Source organism: Drosophila simulans, chromosome 3L (genome assembly GCF_016746395.2).
Source record: "Drosophila simulans strain w501 chromosome 3L, Prin_Dsim_3.1, whole genome shotgun sequence".
In the NCBI taxonomy this organism is placed as follows: Eukaryota; Metazoa; Arthropoda; class Insecta; order Diptera; family Drosophilidae; genus Drosophila; species Drosophila simulans.
In genome coordinates this window covers 14,353,692-14,376,495 of record NC_052522.2, presented here as the reverse complement: position 1 = coordinate 14,376,495, position 22,804 = coordinate 14,353,692, and the positions used below count along the sequence as shown (strand labels likewise).

General features: G+C 37.3%; 2 protein-coding genes and 1 long non-coding RNA gene across 7 annotated transcripts; 1 reads left to right on the top strand and 2 right to left on the bottom strand.

Annotated features, from left to right (window-relative positions):
• Positions 1-523: 523 nt before the first annotated feature.
• On the bottom strand, positions 524-8,233 carry LOC6738046 (ecdysone 20-monooxygenase). Of its 5 annotated transcripts, none has more exons than XM_016171483.3 (7): positions 3,369-3,513; positions 3,009-3,303; positions 2,214-2,808; positions 1,971-2,148; positions 1,674-1,913; positions 1,306-1,521; positions 524-1,229 (listed from the first exon to the last, which is right to left on the bottom strand). In XM_016171483.3, the coding sequence occupies exons 2-7, from the start codon at positions 3,295-3,297 to the stop codon at positions 1,119-1,121; spliced, it is 1,629 nt and encodes a 542-aa protein (XP_016031871.1). In that variant the 5' UTR covers positions 3,298-3,303; positions 3,369-3,513; the 3' UTR covers positions 524-1,118. The 5 variants fall into 5 exon arrangements, with proteins under 5 accessions (XP_016031871.1, XP_016031874.1, XP_039150226.1 ...); XM_016171486.3 differs by lacking the exon at positions 3,369-3,513 and adding an exon at positions 7,721-8,233 and having other exon boundaries at positions 525-1,229; XM_039294292.2 differs by having other exon boundaries at positions 525-1,229; positions 3,009-3,317; positions 3,369-3,512.
• A 3,898-nt stretch (positions 8,234-12,131) lies between these two features.
• LOC27206794 lies at positions 12,132-16,269 on the bottom strand. The gene is made up of 4 exons (XR_001600135.3): positions 16,209-16,269; positions 13,957-14,324; positions 12,952-13,441; positions 12,132-12,517 (listed from the first exon to the last, which is right to left on the bottom strand). It is a non-coding gene; the product is annotated as an uncharacterized LOC27206794 (long non-coding RNA).
• A 164-nt stretch (positions 16,270-16,433) lies between these two features.
• Positions 16,434-17,141, top strand: LOC27207001. The gene is made up of 4 exons (XM_016182767.3): positions 16,434-16,510; positions 16,562-16,655; positions 16,711-16,918; positions 16,971-17,141. Exons 1-4 carry the CDS (start codon positions 16,497-16,499, stop codon positions 17,090-17,092), a joined length of 438 nt encoding a protein of 145 aa, XP_016031870.1. The 5' UTR covers positions 16,434-16,496; the 3' UTR covers positions 17,093-17,141.
• Positions 17,142-22,804: the final 5,663 nt, after the last annotated feature.

The window sequence follows — 22,804 nt, the reverse complement described above, 5'->3', positions numbered from 1 at the left end:
GTGTGTCAACGCTTGCTGAACAAATATTAAGTCATTTTTATGGCGGCTTCAAAATTAGCACCTGCACGCCATGTATGCAAACAATTTAATCTTGTCTTTTGTTTAAAATTAAAATGCTCTATTAAATTTTGAAGTGAAATTGTGTCGTTTTTAAGAAGAGCATTTTAAAAACAAAGCCTGGCTTAGTGGGAAGCGACTGTTGAAAGCTTTTATGAAATTTCCCAGCTATAATAGTAAAGACGCCAACCAAAACCTAAAACCAATAGCATAAAAAATTAAAAAAAAAGAAAAGGTATTTAAGGTCATTTAGTGTGTGTTTAGCATTTATCAAAGATAATAAAAATAACTACAATAAATCGAGCATAGGTCTAAATAAGTCTCATCATTGTATGAAGAAAAAATTCAATTTTTTAATAAAAAGGCCAGAAAGCTTTTCTCCTGTGCTATAAGCGATAGGTCTCAGAAAATAACTATTAAATGAAACTCAATAATTTATATTATAACATTTATCATTTGATTTCTGTTTAATGTAATTCATTTCGTTTAATTATTGTTTTCTTTTAACAAATATATTCACAGATGTAGAGATGAAATAAAGACAAAGGCAGTAAAAACACTTGAATAAATACAATTAAAGTTAAACTGTACATAATTAAAGTGACAAATTTTTGCGAAACTATGTACAGAAAATATTTAAAACTGTTAAAATCGTGAAAAACAAAACTTAAACACAGTCTTTCCGTTTACAGAACTCTCAAAAACAATTGCTGCTAGTTATTTGCTACGACTAATAATAAATTTAAGAAGTAATTACAACAAAACATGACGTTTGTATATACATCTTAATCTACTTTACATCCAGTCAGCATACATTTGTAAATTTATTTTAATTGGTTTAGCTCTTTTTTGATTGCTTCACAGGACTAGGCTGATGCTGATGCTGGCTCATCAGGGATAAAGGATATACATATATATGTATACAGATATGTGTAGAAACCTAAGCATATTTTACATTAATTTTACTTAATGGTTCAGTTCTTAGCTATTTTAGTTGTATTTGATACAAAACGCCTGAGGGTAGGCACTGTTTGGGGATCAGTTTTCCAAAGCACCCATTATCAGAAAACCCGATCGCTGAGTCTAAGACTGAGTGGAGTTTTGGGTGCCAGCAGGAACTCGAACTCCGTTTCCAGGGGCTTCACAAAGCTCACATCAAAGGCTAGGACCATCTGTTAAAGATAAATATGGTTGATTTAGTCAGTGATCCTTGAAATGCGATCCCTGGGGCTTATAGATTATACTCACCTTAGCTAGCAGCAGCACCACCTCCATTTCCACAAAACGCTTTCCTGGACACGATCTTCGACCCACTCCGAAGGGGACCACAATACTGGCATTATCCACGTTCACCGTAAAATTCTCCGTGGCAGGATCAATCCAACGTTCTGGGGTAAACTGCTTGGCTCCTTGGAAGTTGCTGTCCTTGTGGCAGGCTATCATATTCTGACAGAGCACCACAGTCTATAGATCGGAAACAAAAAATCAGTAGGGGAAACTAATATATTTTTTCAAATTAAAATATTAAATAAATACTATTATATATGTAGATGTAAATAAATTCAAAGAGCTTGGAAATAAAAGTGAGAGTGATCGAGAACTAAACTTTAACTTACCCCTGCATTAAGCGAGTAGCCCGAGAGCTCCATGTCCTCCTCCAGAATTCTGGCCAGGCAAAAGGCTGTGGGCCTCAGTCTGTAGGACTCCTGTATACAGGCCTTTGTGTATGTGGCATTCGTTAGTGCATCCTGCAGGATATTCGTGTCCCGATACTCGCAGAATTCACTTAAGATTCGGGGCATAGCACCGGGATCTCCAGTAACAGAACTTAGCACAAACAACAAAGTGTTGGCTAACTGAAAATTAAAAATTGTTTAACAGGAATTCCATTTGAAATACAACCAAACACCCACCGTTTCTATGCCAGCGGCAATGAAGTCTATGATCGCTGACTTTTTGTCCCTGATATCCAGATCCTTGAGCTCCAGAATATTCAGAAAAATACTTCGTAATCCAGCAGCCTCATCATCCTCGCAGGCAGCCGACTTTTTGAGTTCCTCCAGCTCATGATCGATGATCTCGGAGATCACACTGGGTTGAGAGCGATTTGAGTTAGATGGGAATAGAAATGGGAGCCCAACCTTCTGTGTACCTACTCATAGATCAAATCCTCGGCGCGGGCAAAGTCCCTGTACGTTTTGGTTGGGAAGTATTTCCACAGACCCAGACCGTAGTACGAGTCCCTTTGGGAGATGAAAAGCTGTTTGACAGCAGCTGCCAGTTGGCTGATCTTTTTCGGCTGCTTGGTATCGATAGCCAAGAAACCCATCCTTCTGCCCAGCATTAAAGTGCACACAGCCTCCAGACCCATCAGATTGGCCAGCTCTTCGAAATTGGGAACCACCAGTGTATCCGGATCCCGCCTGGCTCGCAGTAGTTCGATAAAATCATCACAAACCGCATTCAAGGCTGGCAGAAAATTCTGCAGCACCCTGGGAGAAGTAATGCTGGAGGTCAGGGAGGATCGCAATCGCTGCCACATTGGTCCTTGCTCGTTCACAATTCCCACACTCGCATAGCGATCCGGTCGGGATTGACGGTACATCACGATGATCTCGGTGGGAGGTCGGAATGGGTATTTGCTGGGGTACTTCAGCACCTTCTCCAGATCATCGCGATTGTACAGGTGCACTATGGGCACATTCGAGGGCATCACCTCCAGCACTATGTCACCATATTGTCTGTTCAAATCTATAATGTACATTTAAGGTACCGAAATAGATTATTAAAATACTTCAGTTACTAACTAACTATGGGTTTACCAACTACAATAAAAGAATTTATCTTAAGTTATACAGCTAAGAAATAAAACCCATTTTCAAGACGTAGATTTAAAGAGAACTTTGAAAGCGAGAGATTTTAATAACTATCTTAACTAAATAATGTCTTACCCGCATATACCTCGTGCAGCTTGGTCATCTTGTAGCGGCGAAAGAAGAGCAGGAATATCCACTTGGTGCCCAGGAAGGGAATCCTTTTTGGCCCGGGTATGTCCCAGATGCCGCGCTTCCGCCTCTTTGGCGCCTCTGGCTGAATCAGCTCGGCATGGTAGAAGTCCTCCAGGAGCGTGTTCTTCAGGAGCGGCCGGAGGTAGATATCCGCCAATTTGTGCCGATGGAGAGCGCAGTAGCAGCCAAGTACGAGTGCCAGGGCCAGCAACAGTATCACGGCCATTACCATGGGGCGCTGCAATTAGAATTCTGGGTCTTACTGTGTTGATCCGCTTTGGAGGCACTTATGCTAATTCCCACCAGCAATTCTAGGTCTTTAATTGAAGTCTGGCCTTTCGTTTCGAATCGATGCCAACCGGTCGACTAATTTGTATTTGACTTTATATAGCTTTTTTTGGTCACAACAACTGATCATCGATTTTGCATTATTATTGGCAACAGGCGATAACACTTTGTTCTCGGTTCTTGGTTCTCGGGTTTTTGGCTATTCTGCAAGGCAAATGTCTGGCAGAAAAGAAACAAGCTTTCTGGGTTTTCACACTAGATAAGATAATGTCCCAACAGGCGTGATAAAGTTCAAGGTTAATAGCCAAAAAAATATGTGTAACGATTGTGTTGCGAATTTCGAAAGATTGCAAAGGCCTACAAATTGCGATGTTTATTGGGGATTATAAATGTTTATAAAGTTAACAAATTCCGCAAGACCAAGTCAATTATTTTATGCACGATTAAATAGGCTCAAAAAAAACCATTAGAATAGAGTGCGTTAGGGTCCTTTTTTTTCTCTGCCGTTAAATTATAATGTAAAATTTAATTTATCTAGTAGAAAATTAAAATTATTTAGCTACTACTTTTTTTAATCTTGTGCTAATAATCAGAAGTAGACAAATACCTAACCTACCCTATAAAATTGTTAAGTGTTCAACTAGTTATATCAGAAATTCGAGTTGATAATATTTTTAGGGCCTGCCAGACAATGTGGAGAGTAGAGGTTTTATTTTTCTTATTGGTTTTATTTTTAGGTGGAGTTTTTTTCTTGTTCCTATAAGACCTTTTTCCTATTCCTATTGCCAACCGGATATAAAATACTATATAAATAAGATGAAAATCGATTAAAACTTCAAGGGGGCTACCTGCTCAAAGTGATTAATGAACTACCCGGTTAAATACAAAAAACAGAATCAGAAACCACGGATAGATGATCGATTCTAATATTTGCCCTAGCCACACAACAGAACAGCCACACGATCGCTTGGCAAATAAATGCGGAGTACGAATAGAAAACCTCACGATGACTTTGGGCTACCGAAAAATGCTATTTGCAAAAGAATCAGAGGGCCAGATAAGAAGTCTTCGGGCCCAGGTAAGTAATGTCTTTATCTACGTGACGCCACTCGCTTAGAAATGTGCGTGATACTCGGCGGGAGAGGTGTGGCAAATCTATCCATTAATGCAAATTTGCGATTCGCCAATAGGCCTGTGCAAATGTAGAAAAAATGGACAGAAAGAAGAAAATAAACTGGAAATACAAATCACAGACATCTGAGGCGAGCACTTCCTTCTTGGGGGCTTAATCACTTCCTCATCTCATCATGAGATCGCTTCTCAGCGCGACGCGTGCGCCGTTCTATGCGCTTCTCACTTTTCCAACGTGCTTAGAACAACAAAAACACAAACTCGCTTTTTAATAAGAATTCTTGCGAATTCTCCTCTGCACCGGCCCCATTCTACGGCTCACTCTCTGATTAATATGCAGATGGGATCCACTCACGACTCACAACTCCACCTCGTTCTCATCGTTAGAGTTGCGTTAGAAGCAGCCAAGAGGTATATATGGAGCTATAGCAGCTGGCTAAAACCGGCTTGGAAACCAGCTCCCAGCTCCAGGCCAAAAGAAGGAGAAGAAAGCACCCAGCGGTGGGTAGAAAGCATATTATGTAACCGATTATTATGTAAAACAAGAAACGATGGGAAAGTTCTTTCTCGTGGTTTTGTTTTCTTCGCCGCTCTGTTTTGATCTTGGAATTTCACAGTTTCTGGCCGTCATTTCTACAGCTCACCTAATTGGGTTAAGACGCAAATAAAAATTTCGATTTTTTTTCGGTTCTTTATTATTGACTATTTTGTTCTACAGCCATTAACGATTTTTGTTTACCCCAACAAAAATGTAATAAAAGAAATCGAAGTTTATGGGTCCGGGAATGACTCGGCTTAATGGTTATTTAAGAATTTATTTTGGAAGGTGTACGAAGAGAGGTTTTGGACCATAAAAATATACTCAAGTAAGAGTACTTTAGAATTTACATATTCTGGAAATGCATGACATTGCTGATATGTGTAAGTTTATGATCTTATTACTTATTCGATAAATAAAAATATTTATTGAATATCACAACGAATCTTTCACTTTTCTTTTGGCAAACCAGCTTCCAAAGCCTTTCTAACATGAGACGGTTTTCTGCGGGTTCTGGGACGGAAAGCAAGTTTCGATAGTGGCTTAGACCAGGATCTCGGCAAAGTGGCAAAACGGCAAAAATCTAATGAGAAAATTTCTCTATTTCTATTTGCAAGGCTTACTTTGTCGCTCGCCGTTTGCACGTCGTCTTCCGTACGTTGAACTTGCCTAAAGCCAAAGTCAAGATAATGGATACACAGAAAATAATTTTCAAAAAATAATAACAAAAAATTTCAAAACAATTTTACCTTCTTAGGTAAAGATTTAAAGGAGCATAGTTTATTTGGGAATATGCATATCGAAATTAACATTATTTTGATATATATCTTTAGATTATTTTACATAAATTATAAAAATACATTTTTGCGTGTTCTTGTGGCCACACGTTTTTTTTTGGCCAATGAAAGGAGGTAGGAAACAGCTGACCGAGGAAAGAAATTGTTAAGCCATGTTTCCCGTTTGTCGGTGGTGGCCGTGACCATGAAGCCCCGGCCGATATCTGGTCGTGTGCACTCTATATATGTGTATATATGGCTATATGGCCATACGAATGTGAGTGGCACAAGTGACATAATCTGCTGATGTCTGGCTCTGCGGATCGCGAGCCGTTTGAGCTGAGCTCGGGTCTTCTGTAACTGCGCAGCGGTCCAAGCTTTGGGCCATTTTTCGGCGGGTTCTTGATTCCGAGCGATTTGCATAAATGTGAAAAATGTGCCAATAAAAATAGCCACGAATAAATAACGAATAAAGAATCAATCGACATATATATATGTATGTAAATTCTGACGAAAACATAAACTTGTTTATTTTGCAAAAAATTAGCAGACGAAAAAAAATGGTAAATTATTTCACTTTTTTTTTTTTGTCACATTTTGCCGCCTGTCGTTGGATTTTGGCTACGTGTGCAGGCGCAGTCGCACTTTCGTTTAATGATTATGTTAACTCCAATTTCTTCCTCAATCCCAGCTTTTGAGTGCTTGTGGACAGTCTGACGCCAAAAACTTGAAAAATTCATTTCGGCCCAACACCCCACATTCGTTCCTGATGCATCAGCAAAGTTCGTCAAATAAATCGAAACCGAATCGAAAAAGGAAGGTGAAATATGATCGCAGAACATGTCGCGAATTGTCATCAAATTTGCGTAAAGCTCGCGTGTGGTTTTGGATTAAAAATAACGTTATTTATATAACAAACCAAGATGTGCGAATTGGTAGAGTGAATCTGACCAATATAACAACTTCAGATAATTATTTAAAATTAAAAACATTTTCGGATGTATAAAGTAAAAACAGTAAGATCATTGCTCGCATGAGTCACACTCAACGCAAATGTAACATCATTGACAACGACAACCAAATTTACTCTTAATCTCTCGTTCAATACATTTCAGGTAAGTTAAGGAAAATAAATAAAATAAAGTCAGTGGAAAATATTTCAAATGCATACGTAACCGATTGACATTCACTTGGTCAGGTAATTATTAAATTTACAATCCGATATTTGCAAAACCAGATGCAATAACAACCAACGAGAAACTCCACCAGTTGATGACGCGTTTTTTAATGATGATAATGAACTTGAAGCTGCCTCACATAATTGATAACAAAAGAAAATCATCAAAAATATTATTATTTATATATTTTGTCTGGTTGCGTTACACTTGAAAACGCCCGTGTTCGCTGATAAATGTGAAATAATAATGGAGAAAAAATTAATAAATAAATAAAAAATGACTTGAAAACGTTGGGAAAAGAGAATTGGAGAGCTGAGGGGCTAATTGCAATTTAATGCGTTTGTTTGCCGAAGTATAACACGATTTATTTTCCAAGATTCATACGCGCATACGCAGATTCGTTTTCATATATTTTCTGAAGTTCGATGCAATTTTATCTTAATCGTATTGCATTTATGATTAACCGAGCCACTGGTGTTGGTGCGGTTGTGTAAATATTAAATATATTTATTAAATAATCCGTAGAATAGTATAAGTAACAATAAATGAAACGTCTTCTAAAAGTTATATGGTGACTGGCACAAGGAAGAGAACTTAGTATGAAGCGGAAATGATTTTTAATGTAACTTAACTTTACAAGTTGTAAGTTTGAGTTTTTTGTTTTTTAACAACGTATACAAAAAGGAGCTTAAGTAAATGATTTGATTTTATTTACAACGATTAGGACTCATTGAAATTACTTACCACTTCAATGGGGCTGTCTTTGAAATCCAATTCGTATATATCCACTTCAGGCTAGATCCGACTTGTAGACATTTTAGGTGGCATTATCATTTGATATGCTTTGAATTCCAATTTGCCAATTTTTTATAGATATTTAAGATTTGCATCACTTTGCACGTTACATTGCACATTTATTGTTGATATTATTTAAAGCTTTGGACAATCGTAGTTTCTGGTGTGAGGAAAACAATAGAAACTTCTAATCACAGACAGAAATTGCACTCTTGGACTTTATTGTTTTGTTGGTCGTGTGTGATCCGTTTAATGTTCTAGTAAAGTAGTTACGGTAAACACAATAATATTTTTAAACCGTGGCCAGGGACGACGCACTACTCCGGATTGACCGAGCCCGCAACCGAATCCCAGATCTGCGATCTCCGATCTCAGATCTCCTCCGCGTCTCTTGGTTGCGACAACTGCGACGCTAAGTCAAAGACTGAATCGCTCCGTTTTTTTGAATGGGGGAAATGCTGAGCCGAGCCCAACGCACACACACACACCAGCGCACGATTGCTCGGCACTCACGCACACACTCTCATTTGAATGACGATCGGCGCTCACAATGGGAGGCGATTTAATGGAGAACCACCAACCACGCAACAAGTGCATCCATCGATCCGATCTATACGATCGATCCAACGATCCGATCGATCGGTCTCTGCCCGATCTCGACCAGCTGTTCGAATCCGTTTTCAGTGAGTAAGGTTCTTCGGGTTCCCCGAGGTGTTCTCCGCGTGAGAGATTCACAGTCGGCTATCGCTAACTCGAACCACCACCACCACCTGGCACCTATTAAATTTGAGCTATAAAGGCTCGCACTGATAGGTCGTATAATTCAAGACGATCCTTACATATAGTAGCATTAAAAAAATATTATTTATTCTATTTTCCCTTGGGATGGCCAAGTAGACTAATAAAATTTGTGTTATGAACAAGGAATGGAAAAAAGATATATTTCATATAATATCAAATAGTTGTCCTTATTACGGTTTTCTCAGTCGGTCGCCATAATGTATGCAATGATTATTTGAAGTAATGTCAGGGTGTCCTTAATATTATATACAAGTTTAAATTAATATATTGACAACCCCAAACAATGAAATACAAATATAAGTTGTAACTTAATCATGCAATTTAAGATCAGTGTGTTCTAGTTATTGAATTGGGACTGTATTGATAGCGCCGATCACTCTCGCTCTCTGTGTACCCACTCTCCTCCTTCAGCTTCGTGCTCCCCATGCTGCTGATAAGAGCCCATGTGTTTGTATTCTTCTTTTCGCCTATAGAAACTCAATGAAAGTTTGCCAAGAAACAACGCCTCAAGGCTTATTGAAATGTTTACTTGTGGCAAATTTATGCAACACATTACGGCAGCAGCAACAACAACACAAGCAGCTGGGCGCAGTGCGTGAGTGAGTAGCTGGCCACTCGAGTGTGAGTGAGTGAGAGAGGGAGTGCTCTTGTGCGTGTGGGTACGATCCGTGAGGTAGGTTGCACTCCATATATATAGATTTCATATTCCATAATACAGTCCAATGTAACAGGTTCGACTTAGGCGGCGAGCGAGTCTTGAGAACACGAGAAATCAGCTGTGCGACCGGCTGTCTGGATGTCCGAACCGTGACTACAATGTTGCCACTGGCTCTGATTTTTTATTAGAGGGTATGTCATCGGTAGAAGGGGTATATCAGCTCATTTAGCATTTTAAAGTTTTATTTTTATTAAGGTTTTTATATTAATGTTCTCAGCAATATCAACTAAATAAGGAAATGATTACTATATAAAGATAATTACAATCCAAGTCATACGGGATTAGCAATCAGAACCAATTTTCGCACAATGATAGTATCATAAAACAAATAAACTTTTATGAACTTTTAATCATATCATCTCAAGGGCTATAATATAATATCTTGGTCAATAATTGTCTCGAGGATATAGCTTAGTCCCAACACCCCCGTCTATCAATCCTTCAGAACTTGCAGAAAGGGGTGTGGTGAGGGGTAGATCCAGGAGGAAGGGGCGGAACCGATGCTATCGTGAGTGTAGCTCCAGTGTGCGCGCTAATTGCCTTGATTGAGTTTTAAATTAATGCGAATTAGAGTTGTGGTTGTTTTAAAGCCAAACAACGCGTATGTGTGCATGGTTGTGTGCATTTAGGGCTAGAGAAGATCCACGAAGATCTGACGGGGTACAGGATATATACCTTGTTGATATAAGAATCATGCGGAAAATGTAATCTTCCTAGAATCAGAATATAGGGTACACTATACAACAACTATAAGAAAGGAATAAGCTAGAAATATATTGTTTTTGAGTTAGATAAAATACCATTTAAATATTTTTACAGCCGATAATAATTTTAAAAATAACCATATTTTTAAATACTCATTCAGCCAAAGGTATAAAATATTTAATGGGTAACTTGGACAGTACATACATATAAGAATTAATTCCAGGTCCCCAATACGGAACCCTTTCGGATCCTGCCATATAAAGTGAGTACGCTTGACTCTTATTATCTTGTAGATGCGTATCTGTTTCCCCTCAGCTGTCACATTAGATACGATTCCCTCGTATCTGTGCCTCCGTTCTCCATCTGGTCGCGGGATTCACACGCTCTCCTCGCAGATGGATAAATTCTTATCCTGTCGATCAGTGGAAATACAAATTGAATTTCTAAGCAATTGCCTGGCTGGCCGACTAAATGGCTGAATGACTGAATGACTGCCTGAACGAGTGACTGAGTAGGCATTGGCTGTGGATTACTAATTAACTGTGCAGTTGCTTCTGTCCGTGATGCACTGCCGCTGGTTGATCCCACAATTATGCCATACCAGACATCCCGCCTCGCCGCCCTCCCCTTTTTCCCCCATAACCCTATTACAACTCCTTCGTGTTGGTCGGTCAGTCAATCAAAGGCACAAAAACAAAAGGCAGAGCGTTGTTAATACTTCTTTTCAATTAGCTTCACACAGCCACAGGGCCAACAACAAGAACCACGCGAGAGCCTTTTCCCAAGCGAACAGGTTTTACACGCAACTACAACAATGTTTGTTACCACGATGATGATCACGATGATGAAGTCCTACACAGAGACAAATTACACGAATTCAGCTTTTGGTGAGATTTTTTAGGAAATATAAAGGAATATAAAATAAGCTAATATTATGAAGCCGAATATCTTTAATTTATACAAAATGAAGTTCTTTGCAATTACAATTAATCATATTTATTAACTTTTAGAATAAGCAAACATGAAAAGTTGTGAAAAAATTAACAGAAAAATGTTTTTTCTTATTATTTTAAAAGTATATACTACCATACCATATACCATATCCAATATTAAAAAAAAAAATTGCAATTTGTGTTTCTTGGTTTCATTTCACGGATTAAAGACTTAATGAATATTTCTTACACTTTACGTGACTAAAAGTTTGTACATAATCAAACAGAATTTTATAACATATATTGTTCTTTGTGTAGAAGATGAAGATGACGAAGATATTCATGATGTTCTTATGAATTTTCAATTTACGATTAAGTTTTTCTTTTCTTGTTTCAGGTTTTCGTTGTTTTGTGTTTTATTGCTTGAACTTTATTTACTGTCATCGACCGTTTTGGGGCCTTTTTGATTTTATTGTGCCGAGGTTGTCTTCCTTTCAACGCGCCCGCCGCGACTTTCTGGCTCGCTTCATTTTATGGAACTAAAGCCCACAGCTCCGGGGATCCGACTCTGCCACAATTTGAGGCAGGGCTTGGGCCGAGACAATTGCTTCTGCCGTCGATCTGCGAGCTAAACTCAGGCTCTCGAGCTCAGAGCCGGCTCACAGCTCCCTTAACATTTAATGAGCATTAACAAGCTGCACTTAAATGCAATAACAACAACACACCGAGCGGGCGAAGGAAGGGGCTGGCACACGGGGAGGGGGAGGAGGCGGATTCCCAACAACAATTGATAACAAGTAAGAATACTTCAAAGGAGGGCTAAAGCCACAGAAGAGACTTAAGACTAAGCTTATCGTAAGTGGCCACCTTTAAATGCCCTACAAGAACGTTTTTGCCCATATATTGTTTTCAGACTATTTAAATTATCATTAGAAACTAACACAAAATATAATATCAATAGAACTATAATTATAAGAAGTGTATCACATTTAACATTACCATTCATATTCTCTTATCATATCCAAGTTATCCAAATCTTCCCTGAACAATATTAATGCCTTATCAGAAAAGCTAAATAAAACTATTAAAGTACTCATTGCGCAAATTCATTTATAATAACATTGATATACAATTTATTCTTCTGAAATTCTAATAACAACGGATGTATGAGAAATTCATAATAGATTTAAATAAATATTTGTAACTGTCATATGGTCAGTTCCTATGGAAGGGTAACAGGAGCCCCGGACAAAAACAAAACCATTCACAATGGAAGCTCCACGCTGTCTGAGTGAGCGAACAAGTGGCATCGTTGCAGGTTGCAAGTGTGTGCGAGTGCCTCACTTGATTACCCACGAGCTGCAAATTCATTTCTGCCTCCTTTCTTCGCAAGTGGCCGGAGAATCATGGCTCGGTAATCGGGGATCTTCTGAAGAAGACAGCCTTCAGGGGCTCTTATGCTCAGTATTCTTCTTTTTTCGCAATGTTTTCACTTTGTTCCAGTTGCAAGCGGTAAAGTGACTCTGAGGGACGCATCTGCACACATAGTGACCCAATGATCTACAAAGGGCGCGGTCTGCCCAAAGATTACTATGGAGCGAAAGAACAGGATAGAGATGGCCAGAATAAAAGTGAAATCAATTGGATCGCAGGCTTATCAATCCTCGTCGAATTTATGGAACCATCTAAGGAGCATGTACAGCCTTGAGAAAAAGTTCACTGCGTTATCTTAGATTTTTTTTAGATTATTAACTGTCGGAAAGTAAAATGATGTTTCTTAAGGTAGAAAAAAAGAAAAGAATAAATGTAAAAAAATTACAAATTAATAATGTGAAATTTGTTATTAGAACTTCACTTTGATTAAGGTTAATATAATAAATCAAACAAACAAAAATATATATATTTAATTTTTCTCTCACTTTATTTAATATGTCTTGCTTTAAAATATATAAAAAGGAGTTTAATATAAAAACATATGTATACACTATTTTTCTCTGTGCACGTATGCTCCCATTACCCCTTACCCACATTTCAGCTTCCTCCTCTCCATTCATTTCCACTTATTATTGCTGATAGCTTGTCCTTGAACTTGACCCAGCAGCTGGGACAGCGAAGACGATCTGCCCTTTATGATTATAATTTTTACTTTATGCTCTCTCTTTATCATGCAATATAGTACTACACACAAGTGCTCACTATAATTAATCAGTTGCCGCTGTGAGTGACTGAGTGGGATCTCCGAAAGGGGCCCCGTCATTCCATCTCCGATCCGTAACTGTTGTAATACGAGTATATTGTTTAATCTCGATTCATTCACAGCTTTTTTGCGCATTAAACATTTTTTTAAATTGACACCTTGCCAGCAGATCTGTTTGCATTTATTGGCGTGATAAGGCCTAAGTACGTCTCAAAAATTGATGAATTTTAATTGGACTTCGAGCTTATCGTTTAACGAGTAACGGAAATGACCAAGAGATCTGTGGAGGTTGGGATGAAGTTACGCTGATGATAAGGCTAAAATAAGAAATGGCAGGGTAATTTAATTTAAGACTTTGTTTACATGAACTCTGAGTGCTTAAATGAATTAAAATTATTTGCTCAAAATTGCATATAGGTGAATTTATAGGCTATTTTAACCGTTTAGCCTAGTAAGATATTAACACACTTCAAAAGCTAAAAAGAACATTTTTGTTTGGAATTTTAGATCTAATAGTCACATAATATGTAAAAAATGCACGAGGCTCGAGTAAAACGTGTTATTTATGTAGACCATTAAATTACAAACAATTTTTAAACTTACTAATGCTTATAAAACCTGTTGCTCACACTACTTTAAAGCTCATTTCATTCACCCAAATAAGTCGCAAGCAATTAAGCATACGCATTGTTGGCCCGGAAAAGTTATCAGCCACAAGACACGTGTGCGGGCCTATGACGAAATTACCATAAAAAGGCGCCAATTGCAAATAAAAAGGGGCAGCAAAAAGGCATAAATAACACTAAAAAACAAAACCAAAAAACAAAGCTACCATTTAAATAGCGCCATCCACTGAAATTTGTTGACACGACGACTGAGGAAAGCGGGGTGACAAAAAGCGCTGGTAATGCGAGTAGCTATCGAAATTTCCACCTAGACATTCAACAAATATTTTGCAATCATATCTGATGACCTATGAGAAAGTCTGGGAAAGTTGAGCGATAAGCGGGAAATATGTCACTGCAGAGTGGGTAAAAAATATGAGTTGCAATATAATCCCAAGCCACTCCAACTAGTCCAATTGCAGTTGTAATCAAAGCCAAAGTCAAAGCCTAGGCCTCGTCTAGTCCACAATATGGGGGAGATAGGGAGCTCCGGAAATGCATTATGCATCACATAAAAAATGTGCAATCGCAGGGCCTAGATATAAAGGGGTTAATTTATAAGTATTAATAGAATTGCTGTAAATATGCAGACAAAATGCAGCAAGCGGAAGGGGTTGGGAAATCTAGTTTATTGCGAGTTTAGTAGAGTAATAATTTAGCGGCAGTGTATCTGGAATAAAAATTCTAATTTCTAACTTAAAAGATATTCAAATTAACATAAGCTTAATAACATAAAATTGGAGTAGCTTTACTTTGCTGAAATTTTTAGTTTGATGCTAAATTCTTAAGTTTAATTCATAAAATGTCAGCAAGACTTTAAACAATTATAGATTTATTGAAATAAAAAATAAAGCGCCGCTCTAAGATCATTACGTGTCTTTTTCGAACTAGACCGAATTTTCAGATCAGCCAGAAGGTATGCCCTTAAAATTTATTTTTACTTCTATCTATTTTTTACAGGGTGACCCAAAGCCAAATAAATAGGTAACAATATGCTGCAACACTAACACTCAAAATAAAATTAAAACAAAATGTAATTAAACGACACCAACCAAAACCAACAGCAACAATCATTATAACAAACAACCGCGACATAAACAGCTGCGACAGTTTCGACTTTTCGGCATTACCAAAAACATTCCGAGGCTATGAAAAAATTGGGGGTGTGGCGTTCGGAAAATACCCCTTTTTCACAATCCGCATTACACACCCCCCAGCTTACCCAAAGCATAGCCAAAAAAACCACAAAATGCGTGTTTATTAATTAAGCGCATTTGTTTTCAAAAAACAAACGTTTTAATTGAGCATGAAAGTTGGCGCCGCCAAAATAAACGCGACAAGGCAATAGACGTGGCCCATAAAAACGAGCTGAACCCTTTAACCCATGCCACCCACCTGACGCACACCAACAGCCAGGAACCGACATAATAATTAATTTCGCTGTATTTTAATGGATTTGCGTTGGTAGACATAAGGAAAAGCTGTAGCAATCCCAATGAGCTCACTGCGTGATTGATGAAAGTGTTTTCCAGGATGATGATGATTATGCCATGGAAAGCCATGGAAAATATTTTCAAATTCTAAGAATATTTTATATCTGTAGGGGTAAGTATATAAACCAGAAGTCGTCCTTAAACTTAAAAACTTAAGCTCTTTGCAAATGCAAAGATATTTGTTTGCATACAATTCTTTTCTTTATATTGCCGGATTTGCCTTTTAACAATTTTAGCTTTCAAAGAAGAAGTCTTAAGAATACTTTATAAAGGCGACTAACCCATTTTTGTTTACCCGCTTCATTGCTCAATGTATTCAGCCATTCATCTTGGAGTCTCTGACCCATCCTCTTTTCAACGAGTCCATTGGGTGCAATTAAAATTCGGCCTCGAAATTATTATTATTGCTCATGAAAAACACTTTGCCACCAGCGAACTCTCCGCCCTTCGGCAACTGAAGCTGGGCCAAAACTTTTTGGCCAAGACTTGAACTCGTTGGGATGTTTTTAAAAGCACTTTATACGCCAACCACACGCTGCAAGATATATATATAGATCAACCCCCTCCTGACCGTTGTCTCTATGATTATTTTTCATAAACTTGGCAAATGCTTTGGGAAATCCATTTAGCGGGCCAAAGCAGCCGCATTACTTTATATCTATCTAAGGCCATCAGGATTATGATTTGTGTTTGGGTGTGGATACTTGAACGGTCAAACCGACTGAGTTATGGGCCATGGCAGAAGCATCTACCATATATGGCTGTAAATTTTGCCAAGTCAAGGAACTTGGAATGGTTGGCAAAGTTGCGAGGACCACAAGCGCCAAAGTGACAATGAAAGCAATTCAAAAATGATATATGTGGGTTAATAGATAAGGAATAAATAAATACTTTTGGTGTCCGAAGTTTCTTATTAATTTAATTACCTACAGGGAGTTGTATTGTATTGCACTACTAATGTTAGAGCCAAACTAATTTAAACTAACTAATTTATTTTATTTACAAGTTATTTGTCTTAAAATGCGTAAACCAAATCCATAGATTGAACGAGAACTACTGGCGGATCACTTGTAGTGTGACCTAAATATTTGTTTCTAGTAAGCTTATCGAATTGATTATCACTTTTATGTTCGTGCAAATTTCAATTTTTCACTTACATTGTTACATCAAGTTTATAAAACATCATTTAAAACAGGTACAGCTGTTTATTTAAAATGGAAAAGTATAGGTAAATAAATGTAGTAATTCTTTAAGTCAATAACTTTTTACGTTTTTACAGTATTCTGATGTGTATCATAGCAACGGTAGTTTTTTCAGAAGTCTTTGCCAGTCAACCAGGACCATGTCGTAATTTGTCCCAAAGATATGCACCAGTTGGTTAACTATTGATTTGTATTGATTGTTTACTAATTTTGAATATTTATGCAGAGCAAAATAAAAGGCAAAATGGTACATAGATCGCTTTATCTAGATATTTTTTCAAAAAGAAAGACAACAGTAAAGCCTCTTAGTATATGCCTTCGCGAGATCTTTCCACCAACTAGACTGAAAAACTACACGGTTATAGGCACGGATAATAAGAATTTTGTTGTTCTATACAAATGTGAATACAATCCCATTTCACAATCCAATACCGGTAAGTCATTGTATCTCATTTGTGTTTTTAATTTATTTTACTTCAACTCCAGAGTCTGTCAATACTTACACAAAATGGAAAATTCCGGCTGCAGCCACCTTAAAAAGAATTTCACAGGCCTACAAAAAGAATGGCCTGCAGGAAAGCAAAGTTTTGTTATTGTGCCAATTGTAGCATACAGCCTGCCATGGTAAAAGTGTTTTCTTGTCACACGAGCGACTCTGCTAAATTATACATATATTTAAAAATTAACAATAGTAAATATAATAACAATGGTGAATATATAGGTATAAATTGTAGAAGATATTTATAATTTGAATTTAACATATATATATATATGGTAAGACTTACAATATTCGTAATATTTGTTTGTAATCGATCTTGAGCTTCAAAAAGCCCTATGGAAAATAAGTGATAAGTCTTATAATTGAGAGCTGGGCTTATTAAGTTAGGAATTTTACGAAAAACCTAATCCGAACCCATATGCAATATCGAAAAATTCAGAACTGGGCTTACAAAAGTGGAGCGGTCCAGAAAGCTTTATCAGTGCCCAGATATTACCAAGTATACTTTTAGGATTTATTTATAATTTATATATATTATAGAAACATTTAATATTTATATATGATGGAGCTCAAAGCAAGCGTACTACACAAAACTTGAAATCTTTCTATTAAATATAATTATTTTGAATACTTCAAAATTTCTTCTTTCTAGTTGATACTTTAGTTAATATCTTTATTTTCAATTAGAAACTTTGTAAATTTTTAAAAATATTTGGCTGAAATCTCCTAGTTTAGCAACATTAACTGCAATTTTCGAAGTCTACAAAAATATGGTTTGGATAACCGACGCATAGTGCTTTTCCGACAGAAATCGAATGCCAGAAACTAATTCTATTTTGTGCTGGCGATGTAAAGGTATAAAATATGAGTGTGACCAATTTTTTAAGTTGTTCTTTTATTCAAGTTGTTTTTTATTAGTTTGCTGCTTTACAAATTCAATTTGCGCCAATGTGCGGGGATTTTTCGTCTCACCTCACTTTCAGCCCTCGATTTCACCCTCTGTTTGTCATAAAAATATGCGACATTTCGTTTTTATCGCTTTTGAAAAACTTTATTCTTGGCTCTTTGGTGTTCAATTTCTCCTTGGTCTCTGCATTTGCGCGTTCTTTTGATTTTTTCTTATTTTATTTACAATGGCAATTTTCTTTGTTTTAAACAAGCAGCGCATTGCTTTTTATTTGTGACGGGCGATTGGCGATTGGAAAGCGCCCGATTGGCTGCGATTTCTTGACGCTTTGGTTTGGGTATTACTGTGGAACGTATAAAATAAAATTTATAAACTTAAAATTTTTTTCTATATTTGAAAAAAGTTTTAGCTCAAAAATGGTTAGTTTCTGGTAAAAGGGTTCATTCATTATTATTACTTATTTATTGTATATTTTTCCATAGTTCTTTGAAGAACTTGACTATTTTTGGCTACTGTATTTCTGGCCTCCCAACCAACTCCAAGTTAACATCATCAACAACATGGCTGACCCGCAACTCCCCCACACCCAAGAAGAGGGGGAAAACAGCTTTTCCGCGTCGCCATAAAATGTAAGTGGTCAAGTGGAGGAGCTCTGGGCCAAAGTCAAAGAGGAAATCACAAAATGAAAAACGAAGAAAAACAATTAAATGGCTAGAAGCAGCGGCAGCAGTCGACAGGAGCAAAACAAGCGAATAAACTTGGGAAAATCCTTGGGGGGAGCGTGAAAAGCGGGCAGAGCGAAAACTCAAAGCTGCATTTGCGACACGTCGAAAAGCGTCAGCGCCAATGGCAACTCAGTTTAATTGAAATCAAGTGGATAGGGGGGCGGAAAATGTGGGTGGGGTTGGTGAAAATAGGGATTGGGTATCGGAAAGTTGATTGCCGGGGTGGATTGCAAATCGAAGTGAAACGCCGAAACGTATTCGAAAATCGACAGCAAACGTAATTGAAATTGCATGAGCAACAATGTGCGGTGGGTAAATAGAGGAGGCGGGTGGATGGAGGCGGTGGGTGGGGGTGGTGCTGCCAAATGGAGGAGAGCCAAACGAGTGAACTGACCCCCAATCAGCCGTTCCTTGCTTACTTTACACATAAATTGGCAGCACTGCGGCACAAGTGGGACACCAAATGTAAATTGAACCCGATCAAACTAATACACTACATTTAACACAAATATATTATAATTAAAAAACCATAATTAATCATTATTATTAAATTTAATTACTATTTTAATTATTACCTTTTGTGTAAAATGACTCCAAAACTAATCAAAATAAAAAAAAAATAATTTATATGAAATATTTTTTTATTGTAATTATATTTGGTATTTTTATATATGAATGGAAATAATATTAGACAAGTCCAAAACTCACCATACCCCAAAATACCTAAACAATGGTTCCAAATTTCATTTCCTTGACTTTTTATGGATTTCAATACGTTTTTCTGTTACCCCAGCCACAGAAGAAAATTTATGGGCCATGTTTAAGAAATTAAATTCCCAGCAGCTGCCAGTTTCTTAAACTGATTAACAGTTGGCAAAATTTGCGTTTAATTACTGCGGCAGAAAAATAAATCCAATTCTGCAGTCAGATAAATATCCATTTAGTGATTCATGCAAAGATCTCGACTTGGCATAAGGCAGATTTTTGAAGCAATTTGCAAATTGTTTTCTAAGCGCACACACAGATACAATCACAAGCAATGGCAATGGTGCAATAATTTTCTGTGGGCGAGCGGAGGGGTTGGAAAAGTGTCAGCAGAATAAATGCTGACAATAAATAAAAATGGAAAATGATTGAAACATGTGTCCGGGCATTTTCGATTTTTTGATATGCCGTGCACGTTCTGTGCCTCCATCCTCCGGTATCCTTTTCATCCTGACACTGTTTCTATACCTTTGCGTATGTCAATAGCCTGGAAATGTAAACAAATAAGAAAGCAATCAGAAGCGACATTTTCTAACCTAACGTGAGTGCGCACAAAAGTATGCAATAAAAATATGATGAGTCTGACAAAGCGGCGGAAAATGTGAACAAGTAGGGAGAAGACTTTGAGATGATACGTAATAACATGTTACGAAATAATATGATTGCACATAAAACTTTTTGCTAAAGAAGTTCACATTGTACTTAATAAGGTTGGGTTCTCCTAGAAGAAAGAAAGTTCAAATCAAATGATTGGGATGAGTTCAGCTTTCTTTTATTTTACTTTATTTTATTTTTATGAAAAAATCTTTTATTTTCATTTTAGCTAATTTGTTAAGTGTTCTAATAAATAACAATACTCTCTTTTACTAAGCGCACTGTCTGATAATCGCCCTCTTCCCCTTCATATTTTATCAAAATCAATAATCAATATCGATGTCATTGAATGACAAGCCAAACTAATACAATATTGATGGCCTGGCCAATAAAACTTCACCCAAGAGGGCATTTGCACCACATAACTCGGCATCAGGCGGCACATCCTGTTGAAGTATAAAAGGGTTTATGGCTTGTTTGCAAAAAACGGTAGGATAAATAAAATAATAATAGCGCAGGGAGAGGAGCAACAAAATCCAGAACAAACATTAATTTGTAACGCACGTTCGGCCAATTTTGGTTTTACAATTTTGACCAAAAAATGTACCCCAAGTGACCGCATAACGAGCGCAAATCAATTTGCCACGTTGATAAGCAACCCTCCGCCGATGATAACCCTTTTTTATAACCCTTTGCCCATTGGGCCTCTGCTGTCATAGCCGGGGATTTATAGATATTAAATTAGACAGGATTTTAACACGCGCACGTAACTTTGACATACATCAAGCGGACTTAACTTTGAAGCACACAAAGGAATAAAAAAATAATAGAAGACAAAAAAACCATATCAAATAATGCAAATTGTATGCCAAATGTTGAGATTTGTTTTGCTGACCGACCAGGAGCATAAAAAACTTACATATATATTTTCCCATATGAAAGCACTGGAGTCCCAGCTGCGTCAGTCTTCGCATCCTGCGGTTGCCCCAATTTCATTTCCGAAACGCATTATAATCATAATAATAATAATAACAGTAAGCAAAGATGACAGCAAGTTTCAAATAGGTGTGAAATGAAAATTCTGTTGTGTATAGATTGGTCAGCAGTTGGTTGCGGGTTTCGGCTTAAGGGGGATAAAAGGGGTACAAAGTCGCAGATGTTATGTGGCCAATGGGAAATTCAAATTTGGAAAAGGATTATTGACCAAATATTGGCTGGGATTCGGATTGAGATTGTTTAGCCTTTAGTTTGGATTTGTCGGATATTGAAAATGCGATTTTAGGAAGCATTTGATTTAATGAATCTAATTGATTTATTTAAATTTTCACATGGTTATATCTCTTAGTTGGTTTTATAAGTAAGCAACATTGCTCAGAGCTGCTACCTTCAAGCATAGCAAAATTAATTCATAGAACCAAAACACCTTCCTCCATTTGCAGTTTAATGAACTGTGAGTGGGGGGTAATCCCCAAACGATACCATATTATACCATAAGACCGAATCCAAGACATTAGCCATGGCTATTTACCTTTCAGTTCGGCTCAGTTGAGCTCAGATTTTAGGGCCAACATGTGAAAGAAAATAAAAATCTCACAAATTATTTATTAATTACCCAGCGCAGCCTTGCTCAAAAGATGTGAATCGAGTTTGCGTCCAACTGTAGGCATTTAATAGTGTTTTCAATTCTCTGCTTATCGAAATTGTAAATTTTAAATTTGCTCCTCAGCTTCCATCTCAGTTCTTTCATTTTCTCTTTTTTTTTAGCACAATAAAACAATAAATCAATCACAGTTAGGGCCTGTGTAGTTTTGTTATCTTTAACCAAGTTTTTAGTGTCTTGTTAGATTTTTTGTGGGCCCGAAATTTATGAACACTGTAAATGTACTGTAAAAAAGACTTATGAATTTATAAAATATTTTTTTCTTCTTAAGTGTTTGTATTATTATGTTTTTTAATTTTATATGTACCGACGAAAATTTTTTATTGATATTATATTATCATATAATATTTTTATATTAAATGTTATGCATATTATATTATATTTATAGGCCTATAAGCATGTTGTTTTTGGATATTCCCTCAGGCCACCTTAAATTTTAAAGTGTAAATTTTTTCATATTTTTCGTTAGAGATCTGTTAACTGCGATGAAAGAAAATTCTATGACATGTTTTCTGCCACGCATAAATTTATAGGGAATTGTTTCAGATCAAAGCAAAAGATGAGGGCTGCTTAGGCGAACTAGGAAAAGAGAGACGAATGGATGGGCAAGCCTTCCAGGAGTATTTAAGATCTTCATTTTTATGGGTCGGCAAAGTCAATTAAATAAAGAACACAGTCGAAAATCAACAAGCTGTGGTGGAAATGACCAGCAAAAGATAGAGATACTCACTCAACGGTTGAGTGTGTTCGCTCCTTCCTATTTTCACTCAGAGAACTGCAAGGGTGGCACTTTTTTACCACTCGACTCACACCCTACAATTTTGTGTGCGGGTGCTACCCGCCACGCACATCGCGGGTACTTACAAACACACAGTATAAATCTGAACATGTAGACAAGACACCCCGTTGTGCGCGCACCCGAATCAATACGGTGCTCCGCGTCGCGGGTGCCGATCACACACTGCCTAAAAAGGGATGAGTGAGAAAAACACTTGTGGGTATACCGTTAAACACATGGGTGTTTCCAAAAATACTCGGGTGTTTCCAAAAATACTCGAGTGGTCTCGTAGGTAATCGAGTCACAGACAAGATGCGTAACTCCATGCGTTTTACACTCCATACGTTTACACACTATTCTTTCGGCGTGGCTCTAGACTTTGTCGAATACTT